This window comes from Lutjanus erythropterus, chromosome 6 (genome assembly GCF_056507025.1).
Source record: "Lutjanus erythropterus isolate fLutEry1 chromosome 6, fLutEry1.hap2, whole genome shotgun sequence".
Taxonomy (NCBI): domain Eukaryota; kingdom Metazoa; phylum Chordata; class Actinopteri; order Lutjaniformes; family Lutjanidae; genus Lutjanus; species Lutjanus erythropterus.
Window position 1 is genome coordinate 30,627,621 of NC_139322.1, and position 17,667 is coordinate 30,645,287.

Consider the following 17,667-nt stretch of genomic DNA (forward strand, 5'->3'; position numbering starts at 1 on the left):
TTTATCTCGTCTGTTTTTATACCCAACTAACTACTTTTTCTCACTGACCTTTTCTGCTCCATCTGGTTGCTCTTTCAGTCCTTTATCCATCTTATTTGTAGCCTATTTTTGATTTGAAGTCAGCTCTTTCCATCGTGAGCTCATTTGATTATCTATACTCAGTTACAATGAAATTATGATTGGCTTCTCTCCATGGATCAGAAAAATATAGACATATAAAAATATAAAACATATATAGGAGCAGAAACAGACAAATACCAGTAATAACAGCTTTAAAATAGACTAAGGTTATGCACATTGTGCAGACTCTTCACATTTTGCAGGTTATTTAGTGGCAGTGGGTAAACATTGAATAAATAGATTTTAGAACTACTATTCACAATTTGTGCAGAATTGTGTCCACAGATGCAGTCTCAGACTGAGGGCTGTGTGTGTGCTGGTCACAGTCTTTGTTGTTGTGTCTCTATAATAATTATGATGATAATAATGAATTATACAATATAACATAATTTCAAGGTGCTTCAGTGTAAGACATAACCAGTTATGTATCCATATAGTTTGTGCATTTGCACGTTCACTTCTTGAACTAGGAGATCTGTCTCCTCACTCCTCACAGCTGATAAGTGTATCCCGTTGTGCACTGCTGTCTTAAGGGGCAGGAAAGGGCAGGGTACCCCTCAATTAAATTAAATCAGTATAAGATAGAGCCTTTTATGTCTTTAACAAAGGCATGTTTAGCTGCTAACAGTGAAGAACACATTTGAAACAATTTGTGCATTTTTTCATTTTAAATCTTCCCAACATAATGCATTATAGCAGCACAATAGCAGGACAATTGTCAGGATCGTGCTACGCTACACACTCTCCTACAGGCTGATCCTGTTACTGGAGCAGAGAAGCTGTCAGAATTTGTTGCTTCTCCCACACCACAGTAATGGGGAGATTTATATTAAACAGTCACACAAATTGTTCCAAATGTTCTGTTCATTGTTGAATAGCAGCAAAACAAGTAAGCCTGGCTGCACTGTGTAGAAAAAGAACAGAATGTGAAAATATAATATGTCTCCTAACATGCAGATGTATTTATAATACATAAATGTATTTATACATATATGTTGAAACATAATAAGCGATGGATAAAAAAGAGAAACTTTGAGAGGTAATATCAAAGTATATCTCAGTGTAGCTGAAGCATCTTGAAGCGTATACTTAAAGTTCAAAATACAAATAGGGTGATCATTGTGACCATGACACCTAGGCTTTTGCTAGAAAACACTGGCTTTTAGCTAATAATTTATGTAGCAAGCATGTTAGCTTTTTCCTAATGTCACACCACATACCCAAAATGTGTACGATCATTCATATACTTTTGTGTAAATACACAATAGTATGCATATTTTTGAATGCACAGTACAGTGCAAATAACATGACTTCCTGAAAGCCTCATTTCAATTGGAGATTCGTAACCATGGTAACCCGTGCCAACAATGAACTAATTTAAAAAATACATTACACCCAGGGACAGCACACCTTCGCTGTATCAGACTTAACTATAAGCTCTTTTTTACCAACTGAGCTAAACATCCACCCCTGTAAGCTCATTTTTATCTGTAGACCCTGGGTTAGGGGTAATTGGTTATACCAACTGATGTATATTGGCTTGCTAGTTCACTAGTATTTTGCTAACAACAGCTTATTTAAGATGTGACTGTAGTTCCCTCAGCAATATTTAAACCATCTCCAAAATGTAATGTTCTTCTCAATGTAGACAAGCCTAGCAGGTAGCTTAACTAGCAGTATCACTTATTCTGTCAAACTGTATTCATGGTGTATGTTTTTAAAACAGTTTGCTCTTACAGTACTGTTCCAGCAGAAGTCCTCAGATAGTGAAAAAGTTTTTTTAAGTGGTCTTTACTCCATCTCTATATTATTTTATACTCACTCCCTGTTTCTTTCTCCTCTTCAGTCTTTCTTCACTAGATGGACTGCCTTTCTAGAAAAGGAAACCTGGCCTCAATAAATAACAAAGGTGTATGATCACATTCATGCCTTGATTAGGAGGGTGAGTGGCAGAAATACAAGAACTTGGATTGGAGGCCATGATGCAGAAAGGTGAGTGATTTGACAATAAACTGGATCTGACATAAGAGTCCCCCTGATATTGGTTAGTTTTCTCATCACATTAAAAAGATATTTCACCTTCATGAGACGTTCACTTGGACTAGTAGTTCCAACCTGTTACAGCCAACAATAAAGACATGCAGGACACCATTCTGGATTTACAAACACGCAGTATGAGGGAAAATCTAGTTTTCGCCGGCATCCCTGAACACACCACAGACGACTTCAAAAAATCTGTCAAAGAGTTCATGTCAAGACTCAAACTACCCATAACTAACCATTATCTGCCTCCATTCGTCAAATCACCTGCGACAAAGGAATCCAAACACCCAACACGCGCCTTGCTGTTCCTATGGACCAGGACCCCGACTCATTACTACAAGAAACAATTAAACTTAATGAATTATTCTCCAGTATTTCTCAATACTCCATCAACTAGAACAAATCTTCCATCGTTCCATTACAGAGTAACAGCTGGGATGTGGCAGCCCATACATCGCTGACCACATCACACATTTAGGCATCAACATCCCCCCCATGATGTCAGAGCTGTTTGGTCTCAACTTCACCCCGTTACTCAAAACAATAAAATAATGACCTCCACCCCTGGATGAATCTAACAATAACCCTTCTTGGCAGAACTGCAACTGTTATAATGAAGAGTTGGCAATGGGGAAACAGTCCAAGGATGAGTGCTGAAGAGTCTTCCATGGATACACTGAAGAACAAGGGGTTGACTGGAGGCCATGATGCAACAAAGGTGAGTGATTTGACAATAAACTGGATCTGACACAACTGTCCCCCTGATACTAGTTAATTTTCTTATCACATTAAAAAGATATTTACCCTTCATGAAAGGTTCACCTGGACTACTAAATAGACAGAATAATCTTAGGCAACCAGGACATTTATTTCAGTTTTAGAACCACAAACACATATATCCTATTTATTTGTGGTGGTAAAAGATGTGTTTTGAAATGACTGAGCCTTAAACCTGAGCTACCCTACATCACGTGTTTTTTTTCCTATCGCCCCATTTTGGTCATCTATATTTGAAACTTTTTCACAGATGTACAGTCATCAGTGGACCCTGTATCTACTGTGTTTGGAGTTATTCCAAAGGTGGTGCCCCTTTCGAAAAGTCAGTCTGACTTCATGGCTTTTGTGTCCCTTCTGAGCCACCATCTGATCTTCCTGAAGGAGAAGGACAGCGCTCCACCTTCACATGCCTGTAAGGTCAGAGCAGTGACAGCACACTTAAAGCTAGAAAAGCTGAGATAAAGGCACAATTAAAAAATAGTACAAGGCGTGTCAGCCCTTCCAAGATGACTTTAACAACCTTCCATCTGCCAGGTTGACTAAATAAAGCCTTCATACCCCCCACCAGCCCCAGCCCCTACATTTAATTTATATAGTTATCTACTTATTTATGTGATTTAATATGTTTCTAATTTTTACAAACAGAAACTTTAATGTAGAGGAAAAATTATTTGTACTTTTATTGAAGTAGGAGTTTGAATGAAGGACTTTTACTTGTATTTGGGTGCTTTTATATGATTTTACCGGTGCTTCCACTTTTGCAAGGGATCTGAGTACTTTTAATTGTTTTAATTCAGGTGTCAGCTTTGTTTAAACACGTAGGCAGTTCACATTTTCTTGGAAAACTTCAAAGTTCAATACAGAACTTCGCCTGACGCCTCCAGCACAAATAAGACACTCTGTAGAACAGCAGGTTAAGAGGACCACAAGCAGGTTAAATACAATTAATTTGGACCTTTCCTGGGTGCAGCAGACTTTTGGTGTTATTTCAAAGAAGTCACTTTAATTGATTTATTTATATGAACCCAGGTTCTGGGGCTTGCAGCACATTGAAGAAGCAGTTATTTAAAATAAGTATTTATTAGGTCGTCCAGGGTGTACCCCGCCTCTTTCCCAATGTCAGCTGGGATAGGCTCCAGTCCCCCATGACACTTTGGCAATAAGTGGTCACAGAAAATGAACGAATTAATTTATTAGGTCAGCCTTAAAATGAAATGAATGCCACAGCCACAGATCAAAAGTACAGGGACATATTATATAACAAGTGATGTTGGTTCTGATACTGCGATTTGCCTGTGGGTTTGCTCCTTCATGATGATTTTATTACTTCAACAAGGATATTTGAGTTGAAATTAAACGGTATCGTCTTGAGTAAACACCCAAGAGGAGTTTACTCAAGAGCTTTAATATTCTTTTTTAAATAAGAATTTCATGTATTCCCAGATGACGTGTCGAGCCATTTCCCACGAATTGATGATTTTTATAAATTTGGTAATAAGTGTCAATATTAACACCAGAAATAATGTGTTTCATCACAGTACATCCATATCATGAAGTTTATAGCTCAAAAAACACATTTTAGTGTGCCGTACCTTTTTAAAGAATGTGCTTCAGCCACTTTATTTCTCCATGTATTCTGTATTTTCAGAATCCTTCCGATGCCTGTTTCAGTATCCTAGGAAAGAAAACACATTCATTTTAGAGAAATATGCACCTCGTCATTTACATCCGGCATTGTGAGACACACGCTTCTAACACTCTGCAGACATACGATACCTTAACTAACACCTCAGTTCCAGTACTTGGAGCAGTGGGCAGCTGCTGTCCAGTGCCCAGGGACCATCACCAACTCTAAGCCAGCACCTTGGTCAGGGACACTGACTGAAGGCCTGAGCTAGCAGTAACGGTCTCGATGGTGAGGGAAACCAGAGCACGGGCAGAACACGCAAACTCCACAAATCAAGGCCCTGTCTGAACCGGAATTTGAACAGGGTTTACATCTTGCTGTGAGGCCAAAGTGCTAACTGCATCACTGTGTAAGAACTCCCAGACTGGAAAAATCTGCCCATTGAGATCAGACAAGCTACTTCATTAGCTTCTTCTAAATCCTTGCTTGAAACCTCCTTTTATAGGAAGGTGTTTGTGAATTGTTAATCAAAGTCAAAGGGGTTTTATCACTCTGCTCTGGCCATTTTAACTTGAACCGATTTTATCCATCAAACTCTTGTGATCTTTGGTTCCTTCTTACCTCCTGCATTTTTTTTATCAGTTTGTTCTCATTTGTGCTGTTTGCTGTTTCTTTGTATTTGTTGTTCATTCACTGTAAAGCAGTTTGTAATCTTGTTTACCCACACCATTTAATCATGCTTTCATGTAATTTATATAACATACAGTATCTGATCAGAGGTCAGATGTTGCAACTGACCCCGACCCTGTGGACAGTTTCAACAGGGTATGGTTGCAACATATTGAAAACACATTAAATTTGAAAAATTAACTTTTTCTTTTTGTCTCAATCAGTATAGGCCTAATATTCTTTGTTGGATTTAGAGAAAACTTTGTCCTGGGCTGCCATGGATGTAATCTAGTGGAGGTGTCTCTGTCCAATAACACACTTGGCAATAATTCTCATCAAATGATGAATGTCAAATGACCAGGCTGTCCTGCTGAATAAGAACGAAAGAAAGGCAAAATACAATTTCCTGTTTTAATTAACAAACATAAAGCATTTTATAACAAACAACAAGAGGATAAATGTGTTACTGAAGAAGTACTGAAACATCTGACAGGAGCAGACATTTTTTTTTACATTTACTTGTAAAAGAAAATCTTAATGAAAACATAAAGTAATAACTACAGCATTTTGATAAATCCATGTAAAACATTCACCAAATCTTTCAAGTTACATACTCTTTAAGGTGCCATGCCACTGAACCCACAGCCCATTATTCCAAAACTCCAATAGTCAGAGAAATGTCCTATTGGACCGAAAGACCATTTGTCTGGCCGCCCTTTATCCTAAAAACAAACGGCCATTGCTCAAAAATGAACCATAACCCTAATAACATGTCCACCCAACACGAAGTTTACCCCTCCAACAAATTATTTTAAAATTAAATACGTAATTGAAAACATAAATTTAATAGAAGCCAACTCCACTTTTGAAATAATTCATATATAAACACAGCACTTTTTGAAGGTGCCACATTACGTCACTTGTCTGGTGACAACAAGTGCTGCAGTGCCTGGCCACTAAATACATGTAACGTATCAAAGGTTAGTTAATGATGATACTGAGTATGTGAGTTGTTTGCCGACTGAGTCTGTAGGTCGAAGTGAATCAGAAAGAGTGTCAGTCACGGTGTAACTAAAAGTTTTACTGTAAAAAAATTATGCCTCTTCCTTTAAACACCTGTTTTTAGAATGGAGTTTGGTTTAACAGGAGCAGAAAGTATTTTTAACGTTAATAATTCACATACATGGAGCTGAACAATGAACAGAATAAAGTAGAATAGAAAGTGGATTTAAACCGACCTGTTTTCTATTTCTCTCGGCTCATATTAGAAGTTCACATAATAAGTATATAACTACAGTCAAAACAGAGAGCGTTGTTGTATTGTGTGACTTCACTGAATCCGAACTAACCCTTTAAACACCATACAACCACACTTCAAATAATCTGAACTATCCCTTTAACGGCAAACCCCTTGCCAATTCAGCACCATGGACATGTCCGGCAGTCACTGAACTAACAACTGCAGGGTAATGTGTATTTTTCGGAGCAATGGGTGTTTGTTTTTGGGATAATGAGCTGTTGGACAAATGAGCAGTACCCCCATGTAAAATACAGTTCCTATAGACAACATGATTATGTACAATATTTACATCACATAGTACCATTAAAATTATATTAATGATGTTTTTACACTTAATGTTGACAAAACAAGTTAATAAACCAAGCAAGCACACACTAAGTCTGACTTAACTTCCATGTCTACATAATTCAACACGATAATGATAATGTATCAATCAATCGTGGCCATTTGGAAAACATTCACAAAAATAAATGGGCAGCCTGTTTGTTATGTTTGCTACATAAAGCTACTGGCATAACTGAGGTTGTTAAATAGACCAAGGCTGCTAAATAATTCTTGCTTGTAGTGAAGTATGTTTTAAACCGCAGCTCCAACAATTTCCATGTAACAAAACAAATATTTTCTTTTGATGCAATCACATGATCAGGAAGACCATGGAGAAACCCTTGAGGTCCACGGTAAAAGGCATTGTCATTACAGCAGTACGCTATATTGCACAAGCGAGCCAGCATTCAGGTCATAATCTGTAATGCAAAACAAAAAGGGCTGAGATGCATAAAAAAAAAGACATTTAGTGTTAAGAGACATGCATCTCTATTCACAGTATTCATCAATGAAGACGAAGATAGTTATCCTGCCGCCTTTAGTGTGTGTGGATATGACTGATGGTCATGAAGGCAGGAGAGGACAGGGGGCCACAGTGATTTTGTTTTCTGTTCACAAGGCTGTAGCAGCAGCAGCATTTGCCTGAATAAAATACAGCATGCGATGAGTGTCAGAGAGGTACACTAAGAGACCTGTCCCACAGTAGTTGCACTAAAGCCAAGTTTGTAATATTTATTGACCCAACTTTAAAAGACATATGTAACTATTAAATATTTCAAGTGCATCAAAGGCAGCTCTAGCCTAACACGAGGGGAGTGTGACAGTAGATAAATACTAAGTCCTTCCCACCCCGCCTTCATCTATTTACTGGGTGTGATCTTGTCCAGTCCCGGCCAGGCGGGGATGTAGTAGCGAGGTAAAGTGCCTTCCATGAGCCTTTCCATCCACAACCCCAGGCGGTCCAGTTTGTGATGGATCTGCAGGGTGGATATGTTGCGGGATCGGTTGGATTTGCGTGGAGGGTGATCATCCCGGGAACTGGACCTCGACCTCCCCCCTGAAGTGCCTCCTTCATCCTCAGACGACTTGCTGTCGAGGTCTTCCCCAGTGTAGACTGGCTTAAACAGACAAAGGTACTTTTTGTGGCCGTTAAGTGCCAGCACGTAGCCGGTGTAGTCCATCTTGTGGTTTCCTCCGTCATCCTCGTCTGCATCGATCTGTGTGGCATCCTGGGCATATTCCAGCAGAGTGTTCATCCACTGGCTGTGCTTGTCAATATTCAGGAAGGAGAAATGCAGCGTCAGGCTCCTAGGAGACGGTTGAAAGAACAAATGTGATGAAGAATCTATAAACATGACTGTTTAAAGGTTTATTGCATTTTCCAGTTAATCCAACAAGATTTGAAATAGTTTATTTAGCTTAAAGGGATAGTTTGCATTATTTAATGTGGGGTTGAAGTACTTATCTACAGTCAGTGAATTACTTACAGCAGATGCCGGACAGCACGCCCACAGTTTGGGGAAGCAGAGAAAGCCTTTTCTGACTGGACACTGCTGACTTCATGGGCAAAATCTGTAATTTTACCTAAAAGAACAAGGAGCTGCTGGTCTACCTCCGCCTTGATTTGTTAGTGTTATTGTGTGACTTCAGTTAATCCAAACTCACCTTTTAAAAGGCCAAAGTCCCACAATAACACAAACAAACTAACTGATTGTGGCAGAGGTAGACCAGAAGCTCCCGTGTTCTGCCAGGTGAAATTACTGATTTCGCCTATGGAGTCTGGTTGGTGAGAAGAGAGAGATATCTGGCTTCTATAACAGCCAGTTCCCGTCAGAAAAGGCTAACAGCAAAGGTGTGTAAGTGGCTAAAATCTGTTCTGTTGCTGACCTTGTGCAAAGCAGTACATTACTCACCGCTAGACGCCACTAAATCCTACAAACTAGTCCTTTAATACGACAAACACTTCATATAATGGACGTCATTTGTGCCACACAAGGAAAAGTGAATGTTTAGTTTACCCTGTGAAGGAGTAGACCTCTTTGGCAAACTTGCTAAGCAGGATGTTCTTGGAGGCGTCAGTGAGAACCAGCACTATGTTCATGTGTCCCGGCCTCAGCTTCACCAGGTTGCTCATGTAAGTGATATCCGTCAGCTCCGTCACCTCCACAAAATTCTTCTTGGGAGGCCGACTGAAAAACAGCAGAAAAAGTGAAAACTTAAAAATATGATGACAAATCCTGCACTCTATAAAATACATAAATTATAAATGTATCCTTGCCTAGAAGTACTACCGGTTCCTGGTGACCCATTTTCAGCTTTTGTTCCATCTTTTGCCTTTGGTTTAGTCTGTTTATCATCACTTGAGTCACTGAAAAACACACAAAAATGTTTTGCCCACAAGGAATGCACAGGTGTAGAGGAGTAAAATTAATAGCATTATTACTTTGTTTTCTTTGGTTTGTCTTTTTAGCTTTCTTTATACTGTGTCTACACTAATTGAGGGAGGTTGAGTGGAAAGTGCACAGTAAAAGCGACCAACCTGAACGCTTGTATGACCACAGTTCCAAATAAGATGAACAAGGCAGAGAAGATGAGGGACAGAAGAGGCATCATCTCACGCCTGCAAATCATCACATGTCTTAGAGCAACAAGACACACTGTAATTACATCTGTGTTGTCATTGTGTGTTATTACATTACAGGTGGAAAGACGCTTGCTCAAAAGTTGAATAATGTTGTACAGGGCTGCACAATTGAATACTAATCTGGATCACAGTTTTGGCTTCCCGCAATTAAATTAACATGATTGATGGCAAGACTGATGTCTGAAATATGTCATAGAAAATCCTGCTGCATATCAAATCAAGCACTTCCTAAGGTAACTGCCAGCCGCCCTGCATTGGCAGCATGTGCAAAATTTCCTGGATGTTGTGTAGGGATGCATGAAAAAATGGATACACGTGTCACAATATTATGTTTTGTGATGCTGTATCAATTGTCAAGAACACTGTATCTTTAATTACTAGCTTACATGCAAAGATTTGTGGCATTGTTGTAATCTCTCTTCAGCCATTTGACTATTACACTCTAATGTAACAACATAAACAGAGGCAGGAAAAAGTGTGTGTGTTCTTTATAGACCTACAGGGACAGTTTTGCTAAAATGAGATTTAAACAACTGCAATATATCACCTTGCCTTCAGTAAAGCTACACCCTTGAACAGATTATCATCTGTTTGGACGTATTTTGGATTTAGGGACAAATCATATTCAAAGAGTGCATAAGACTTGTGTATGTGCTGCAAAGCAACACAACTGACTTGTTCAGCAACCTGAAAAATCACGACAAACTGCAGTGCATTACTTCACTGAATCCCCATCCTTGTCTAGTGTCAGCTTAGACATACGTAACGACATTGTACAGCACAACATTACATGAATGTAACACAATGTCAAAGTTCATTTGATTTTGGGTAAAAAGTTTTGGAACAATTTTATTTGTAGTTTGCTAGTAGAAAATGCTCTGTGAATAGCAACCAGTCTTATTTTGATGCACAGATTTGTACATCAGCTGCAATGGGGTCTCTCTAACATTAAAACAATAACTAACAACATAGTTTGATGATATCATGAAGTAGTGTGGGATCATGGGAATTATTATCTAGGCTGAAATTATATTCATGGATGACGTAATATTAAAATTTTATTCATGTTACATTTAGACACATGCTCTGACATATCTAATGTTTTCCCAGATGTTTGAGAAACTAATAAGCAACAGCTACCAGGAAATGGACCCCCTATATTGAATAAAGTACGGATTTCTGTGTTTGAATGTTTTAAGAAACATAATAAATGTCTAGTGTTTTCTGACATTTTATTGCAGACATGTTACATATTATAGTTTTCAATGTGAATATAACAGAATAAATACTAGAAATATTTTGAAATAATAATGAATGATCATCAAAATTGTGCAGCCCATGTGCAATTTTAAACTTCCAAAAATTTTAGTCTTTAACATCAAAATCTTGTAAGTGAAACTGCTTAGCTGAATCTAAAATGAAATTTCAGAAAGTTAAAGATCTTCACTTACCAGTTGTTGTGCAGAATATCATCGATGACTTCAGAGAGGTAATCGTAAGATGCATAGATCCATCGGATTACAAACATCTGAAGAGTGAGAGTATTTATATATTTATTAGCAGGACTGGTAATTTGTTATACGAATATTGGTTGCCACACATGCAAGAATTGCTCAGACCCACTATTATAACACGAAGGGAACATACAGAGGCAAACTCGTTGTTGAGCTCAGGCAGCATGGCGTCATGGATGAGGATGGACGGGTCTCTCTGAAGTCTCTGCAGCTCCTCAAGAAGACGCTGCTTGTCTTCCTCACTGCCATTCCAGGCGGTCACTGGCTTGAACAAGGCCTTGCCTGCAGCGTTACGCCTCTCCAGGATCACCACCTGAGTAAGAAAAAGCACTCCGTCAAATATAATGTACCTTGAATGACACACTTTTTATGGCAGCATGAGTTATCAGGCCAAATGCATGTTTGCTGGATTTGAGAATAAAATCAGAATGTTTAAAAAGGCCTTGGAGTGCAAGTGAGGTGTAATTAAAGAATAATCCTTGAAATGGTTACTTTCCCTCAAATCAGTGCACTAAAACATTACTCAACTATAATTAAAACAAATATGCTCAATTAATTTCATGCATTCTGTATCCTAAAGCCACACCAATTCCTAAACCCCCATCTATACTGAATATACAGATTCAGTGGAACTGGCAGCTGTAGTGGTGGACATGTATGTGTGTACCTGTGTTGGTGATTGTGCACTGTCCTTGTTTTGCATGAGGATGTCACAAAGAGGCTGCTGTAGCCGTTGGTACACATAGGCAAATCTCACAACCTCTTTGGCATTGGTGGAGGCAAATGAGAGGAACGCCTGGTTTCCAAAAGTAAAGGCCTCTTCATCACCTGTGATCAGCAGCACACAGTATCTGAGGGGAGGAAGGACATTACAGGAAGTTACCAAAACAAACTGTGTCAACGGTAAATTCTCCTCGACTAATAATTTTCGCCACAATGTTCGTCAACAATGTTTTTTCACCAGTGAAAACCAGACGATAAAAAAATAAAAAATAGCACATGGTGACAAAAGCTATGATGAAATTTACTGACACTGTTGTCAATGGATACAAAAGAAAGATAATGTTAGAGAGAGGGGGGTGAGAAGAGGTCCAATCAGAAGGGAGGTTACAGTATATGCACACAAATGGATATTATCTAGTTGGGAATGCACTTGCATGCTAATTGACTAATATGCACAAACTGTACAGTAACGTCAGTGTTTGGGAGAAACAGTGACATTTGGATAAATTTCCCATTTGATGTCAATGAAAACAAGACCCTTTTTAAACCATGTGGAGCAACAGTCACCTGTAAAAACACAACGAACATGAAGCAATGCAGACGAGTCATACTGAAATGGTAATGCATCGTAATGTTATTTCATCCACTAACCCATGTTGGTAGGTTTTCGCTAAATAAACAAAGTACAAGCTAAAAGAAACCACCGCTCTCCTGCACTGATTAGAGAAGTGCACGACCCAGAGTTACTCATATTAGATCATAAATTAAAATTATCCGTTAACACACCAGAGATAGCTAAGTTTTACTGTCCTCAAATTGAAACAAGTACGTAACAAAAAGAAGAATGTACATTTGAAAAAATGTAATGTACTTAATGTTAACATTAACAATAGTTTAATAATTATTTCCTCCATCAGTTTGACAATTCTAAAGCAATGTCTAAAAATGCATTACACATCCTACTTTTGTTGACTAAAATGTTATATTTAGTCAATTAAAACCAGACTAAAACAATTCAAATGACTAAAATATGACTTAAATCAAACTGCATTTATTCAAAAGACTGACTAAAATAAAATTAACACTGGTGAACAGAAAAAAAAGGTTATCTTACTTCCTGCGTCTGTGGAACTGTTTGACAGGACAGAGCTCATCAAAGAGCTTCTGATTGACCAGTCGTGGCACAAGGAGAAATTTGTTGTTTGACATGAACTCATCAATAATTTGCTTTTTCATTCCTTTGGCCTGCAGAAAACAAACATAACCACAAAGAAAAAAAAAGTGAGGTGACTTTTTTCATGAATTCAAGTGGATCTAGCTCAGCATACAGTGTATAAGAAAGCAGCTCCGTGCTGCTGTGATTTACCTGTATGATGTCAGCAGGCTTTTCAATGTTCTCTTTGACGACCAGCATGGTCGGGGCGTAAGTGTTAATATTGAACTGTTTCTGCAGATTGGCAGTCTCTGACAGGCCCTGGTCCACATAGCCAAACTGTAAGTAGTCCTTATACGCAAAAGCTGTCAGCTGTTGAGATGCACAGTTAATTTAACAAGTTTGTGTTGGTAATGTAATTACTCTCAGCGGCACATGAGGTAAATTTTACATAAAAAAACTGCAAGGCAATATCGTACCTTGTACAATAGAGGAACTACAGGCACTTGGTCGAACAGAAGCACATGAGGCTTGTTGAGCTCATGCCAGCTGTTCAAGAACTGCCGGTCATTGTTGTCAGTGACCTGAAATAAAGAAAATGTTCAGTTTGAATTTATGCTACCAATAAATCTTGTATTACAAACACTTCCTATTAACACTTCATAAGACATAATCTGCAACATTTTCCTAAAAAAAAAAATCTATGTTTAGATTCATAAACATAATCCTTTCTAATCGTCACTTATGACCCACTAGAGGAGTGTGGTGGCGTCTGTATCTGCAGGGATCCTGCCCTCTTCCTGTACTTCTCACTGTTTCAATGTGCTTGGGATATTTTGCAAACTCAAAACATCAGTATTTGATATGCTGGGAATGAGACTCAACAATAAACAATCTTTCTGGTGTGTGTGTGAACAGCTTGAACAAATCCTACTGACTCTGCCTTATATTAAGATAGGAAGAGTATAATATAGGATTTTTTTCCCCCCAATTTGGTATTAAAGAAGCAAATCCAAACTAACATAAGCAATCCTGCCTTTTCCTGTGTTAAGATAGGGACACTGACTTAGGAATGGTTCCTCTGTAATGGCTTTTTTTTCCTAAATAATGCCCTAATTACCACGGTTACCAAACAATTAAGATAGGATCTGTGAGTTAGGAAGTTTCTGTAATACGGTTCCTGTTCACCAACATAAAATTTTACATATAAAGCAATGTCCTCTGTGATATACAATGTAGACGGGCAGATATTTACCCGCTCCACAAGTCTCTGAGGAAGAAGGTCTTCTACAAACTGCCTCAGGTGCTCCTTTGCTACGGCGTAATGGAAAAACGTCACTTTACCATTGATGACTCCAAGTATTGATGGGGTGCGATGAGCACCGAGGTGATTGGCTAACCGTCTCTCGTAGCCAACATCCACCACACCTATTCCCACGCCTGCAAAGATGGGATATCCACAAACATACACACATCAGCCTTTTCAACTCGCCATGTGCAGTGCTGGATAATTTTGGATGATTCATATGCTTATTCCAAACCTAGAGTCTCCATCTCCTGCACCACCTCCTTCCAGACAGGCTCGATGTGGATGCAGCTGAAGCACCAGTCGGAGGTGATCTTAATTAAGTATGGTCTCCTGTAGCTGTCGGGCACCACGTCATTCACATACTGGTTAAAGTGCAATATGTACTTGCTGTCAGCAAAGTCCCTGTGGTTCTTGCTGTTGAAAGGAAAGTTGAAGAAGGATTCGTCGAAGTAAAAGCTGTCATGGCGATGGCCGTAGCGACCGCTGCCATATGGCTGAGTGTCATCAGTCTGCCCATAACGGTCATAATTGGCACGTTTGTCCTCATTGGACAGGATCTAGATTTGGGGTAGGACAAATAACAATATGGCAAATATATTCCTCTCATGCATGTGTTACTGGCTTTTATCACAGCTTACATGCACATACCACATGATACTAAAGGTTACTATGGCATCAAGACCTGGCACTAAACCAGTAACAGTTCCTGACTAGTCATTACTGAAATATCAGTAAGTTTCTGGACAAATGGTACTGTTATGAGTACTAATGTAATGTTACATAAACAGAAAAGACAGCATCAGGGCAAATCTTCGTGATTTAAAAAAATGGGGTGAAACGTAGTAACCCAGGAAACAATTTAATTTATTTCAGCAAAAAAGTAAAAATAAAGTAACTGACTTTTCATGTCATGTCGTTATTCTCTGCACCAAATTATGGCAAGCAGTATCAAGATGAGTATCGACAAGTATTGGTATTGATAAGCGGTACTGATATCAGCGTCTGTGTTTCCACCCAAAAAGCCGGGAACTTTCACTCCCAGGAACTACTTTTCAAGAAACTAAAAGGTTCTATCAGCCTGTTGTTGTTTGTGTTTTCACTGCAGTCTAAAGACCCACACAGAAAAGGCAGATTCGTCTGCTAGTAAATGAAAAAGCAACAGGTTTTTGCAATATGCAATACGATTAAAAGTAATGATAACTTTTGCATTATAATTTTCATTTTTACTGAAAAAAAAACTATTAAAATTGTGATAATGTGATATTTATTGAGGTCTGTACCAAACATCTTTCATCTGGAGAACAGGATTTGTAGGGACAGGGAATTCCTGCACCACTATGGTCCCTAATAATAATTCTGTTTTCTCACACATTTATCCTTTTTCAAAAAATTGCAATTTGGTTCTGTGATTTAGATCTTCCACTTGGCCACTGTAAATCTCATCATCAGTCCATCTGTCAGATGATGCTATGCTCCATGTTGATGGTTTAAAGCACAATCCACAAAAACAAACTTTTTTGCAGCTACAAATTTGTACAGCATAGTGGCTGAAATAAAATGCGTGTGAGTAATCAACTAATCAGAAAGGTTCAGTATTACAAGCCCCACCCCCAAAATTCCTGTAATTTTGGAAAGCACTATTCTCTGAACAGGGACTTTTGGAGGATAAAATAATGTCCCCCGGAACCTAATTTAGACCCTGGTCCCTAAGGTGGAAACTCACTGAATTCCTCCAAAGGTTCCTAGTCCCTGGAGAAAGGAGGTGGAAACACTGCTAATAAATAAAATTCTAACGATACACACTCCTAAAGGTCACACACCAGCTGCACAATATTTTGATGAATTCCAATTTAAAAAGTGACTAACCTCATAAGATTTGGTAATCTTGATAAACATGTCCTCAGCACCTGGATTTTTGTTTTTGTCCGGATGCCTTGAGAAGAAGAGGTTCATTAGTCAAGAACCCATGACGAGTTCTATAAAAACAGGTGAGTGTCATCATATGAACAATATATTTACCATTCTTTTGCAAGCCGCTTATAGACCTTCTTGATCTCAGCCTGGCTTGCACTTCTGGTTACTCCTAAGATTTTGTAGGGGTCCATCTCTGGCCCAGCATGGGTTGCTCCTGTCAGCAACACTGAGAGGAGCACCACCACAGCCAGCTGCACAGACATCTTTGACCCTGCCATCACAGTTACCTGTAACACACACCAGGATAATCATCACCATCAAGCTGATTCAATCTGAGGATGTTCAGACCTGAGAAATTATGACACAGGCTTCAGCTGAGACAGCTTCTCCTCCATACTGACGTTAGCCTGTAATAATGCAAAATAATGAAGACAACCGGTAGCTCAATTGGTAGGAAATGGCTTTATAGCATGCTAACTACAGAAGCTAGGCAATATATGTCAACTAAAGAAACAGTCATTAATCCTGCTGACATGTCACTTAACTGTGACATTAACGTTATTCATCGAGGATAAAAACGTTCACGCAGTTTTTTTTTTTTCATTAGGGTGAGGTGCGTTGCTACAGTAGCTAGCTGTCTGTCTCTAGCAACAGCTCTACGTTCACAGTCACCTCAAGCAGAAGCGGTCAGCCGGTACTACGCCACATATTTGGTGAGGGTTTTGGTGTTCTTCAGCTTGTTGGTTAACGCTGATGTGAAAAGACAGAGAAATGCAAAGGGTGTGTTCAACAGCATCCCACAGATCCACCCTCCACGACGAGCTGACGGATGACAACCTGCTGCTGCGAAGCAGGAGTAGAGGGGGAGGCACCCAGAACCAAGCAGCGTCGAAAGTGATTTTGGGAGATTGAGTATTAGGTGACATTTAAAATGATTCGTTTGTGTGTGTTCGTTTTATTGTAAGTCGCGCCCCCTTTTGGGGCTGAATGTACTGTGGTACGTTGACAGTGTGGCAGCGACGCACAGTTAAAAAATCAAATGCACCCTGTTTTTTTCTCTCTGTACTCGGTCGTGTCTAGAAAGGAACTCTTAATTTGCAAAATACTCGCGAGATTTGTACTTGTTTCTTCACTGTACAAAGTATTTATGTTTTATAATTTCACAGCGCAGTGTCTAAGATCTGTGACGGTTTAGAGAGAGAAAATTATTGGTTAGCGTTAAGGAAAGACTACGGTTTGTGCTAAAATAATCACCCTCGCGAGATCTTTGTCGGGTCTGGGGTTCCCTTCTAGACACGGCCATGTATTCTCTAAATGGACCAATCACAGACAACGGCGATCTAAACACGGAAATGGAAAACGCTACCGAGCACTAATACCATAGACATATGGTACGTTGGAGATGAACTGTGCCTCGCCTGGAGAGCAGACGAGATCAGGCGGCCGAAGCAGGAGGTGGTGACGAGAGTCTGCGGTCAAGTCGGACAGTTTTCCACAGACTTACGAGAGTGTAGAGCAGGGGTGTCAAACGTACGGCTCGCGGGCCAAAA

General features: G+C 39.2%; 1 protein-coding gene across 1 annotated transcript; it reads right to left on the reverse strand.

Annotated features, from left to right (window-relative positions):
• Positions 1 to 5,633: 5,633 nt before the first annotated feature.
• On the reverse strand, positions 5,634 to 17,224 carry LOC146325544 (dnaJ homolog subfamily C member 16-like). The gene is made up of 15 exons (XM_084721620.1): positions 16,790 to 17,224; positions 16,223 to 16,404; positions 16,070 to 16,136; positions 14,436 to 14,760; positions 14,150 to 14,334; positions 13,374 to 13,478; positions 13,108 to 13,266; positions 12,856 to 12,986; positions 11,686 to 11,869; positions 11,152 to 11,331; positions 10,956 to 11,032; positions 9,400 to 9,480; positions 9,139 to 9,228; positions 8,879 to 9,049; positions 5,634 to 8,168 (listed from the first exon to the last, which is right to left on the reverse strand). Exons 2-15 carry the CDS (start codon positions 16,393 to 16,395, stop codon positions 7,721 to 7,723), a joined length of 2,376 nt encoding a protein of 791 aa, XP_084577746.1. The 5' UTR covers positions 16,396 to 16,404; positions 16,790 to 17,224; the 3' UTR covers positions 5,634 to 7,720.
• Positions 17,225 to 17,667: the final 443 nt, after the last annotated feature.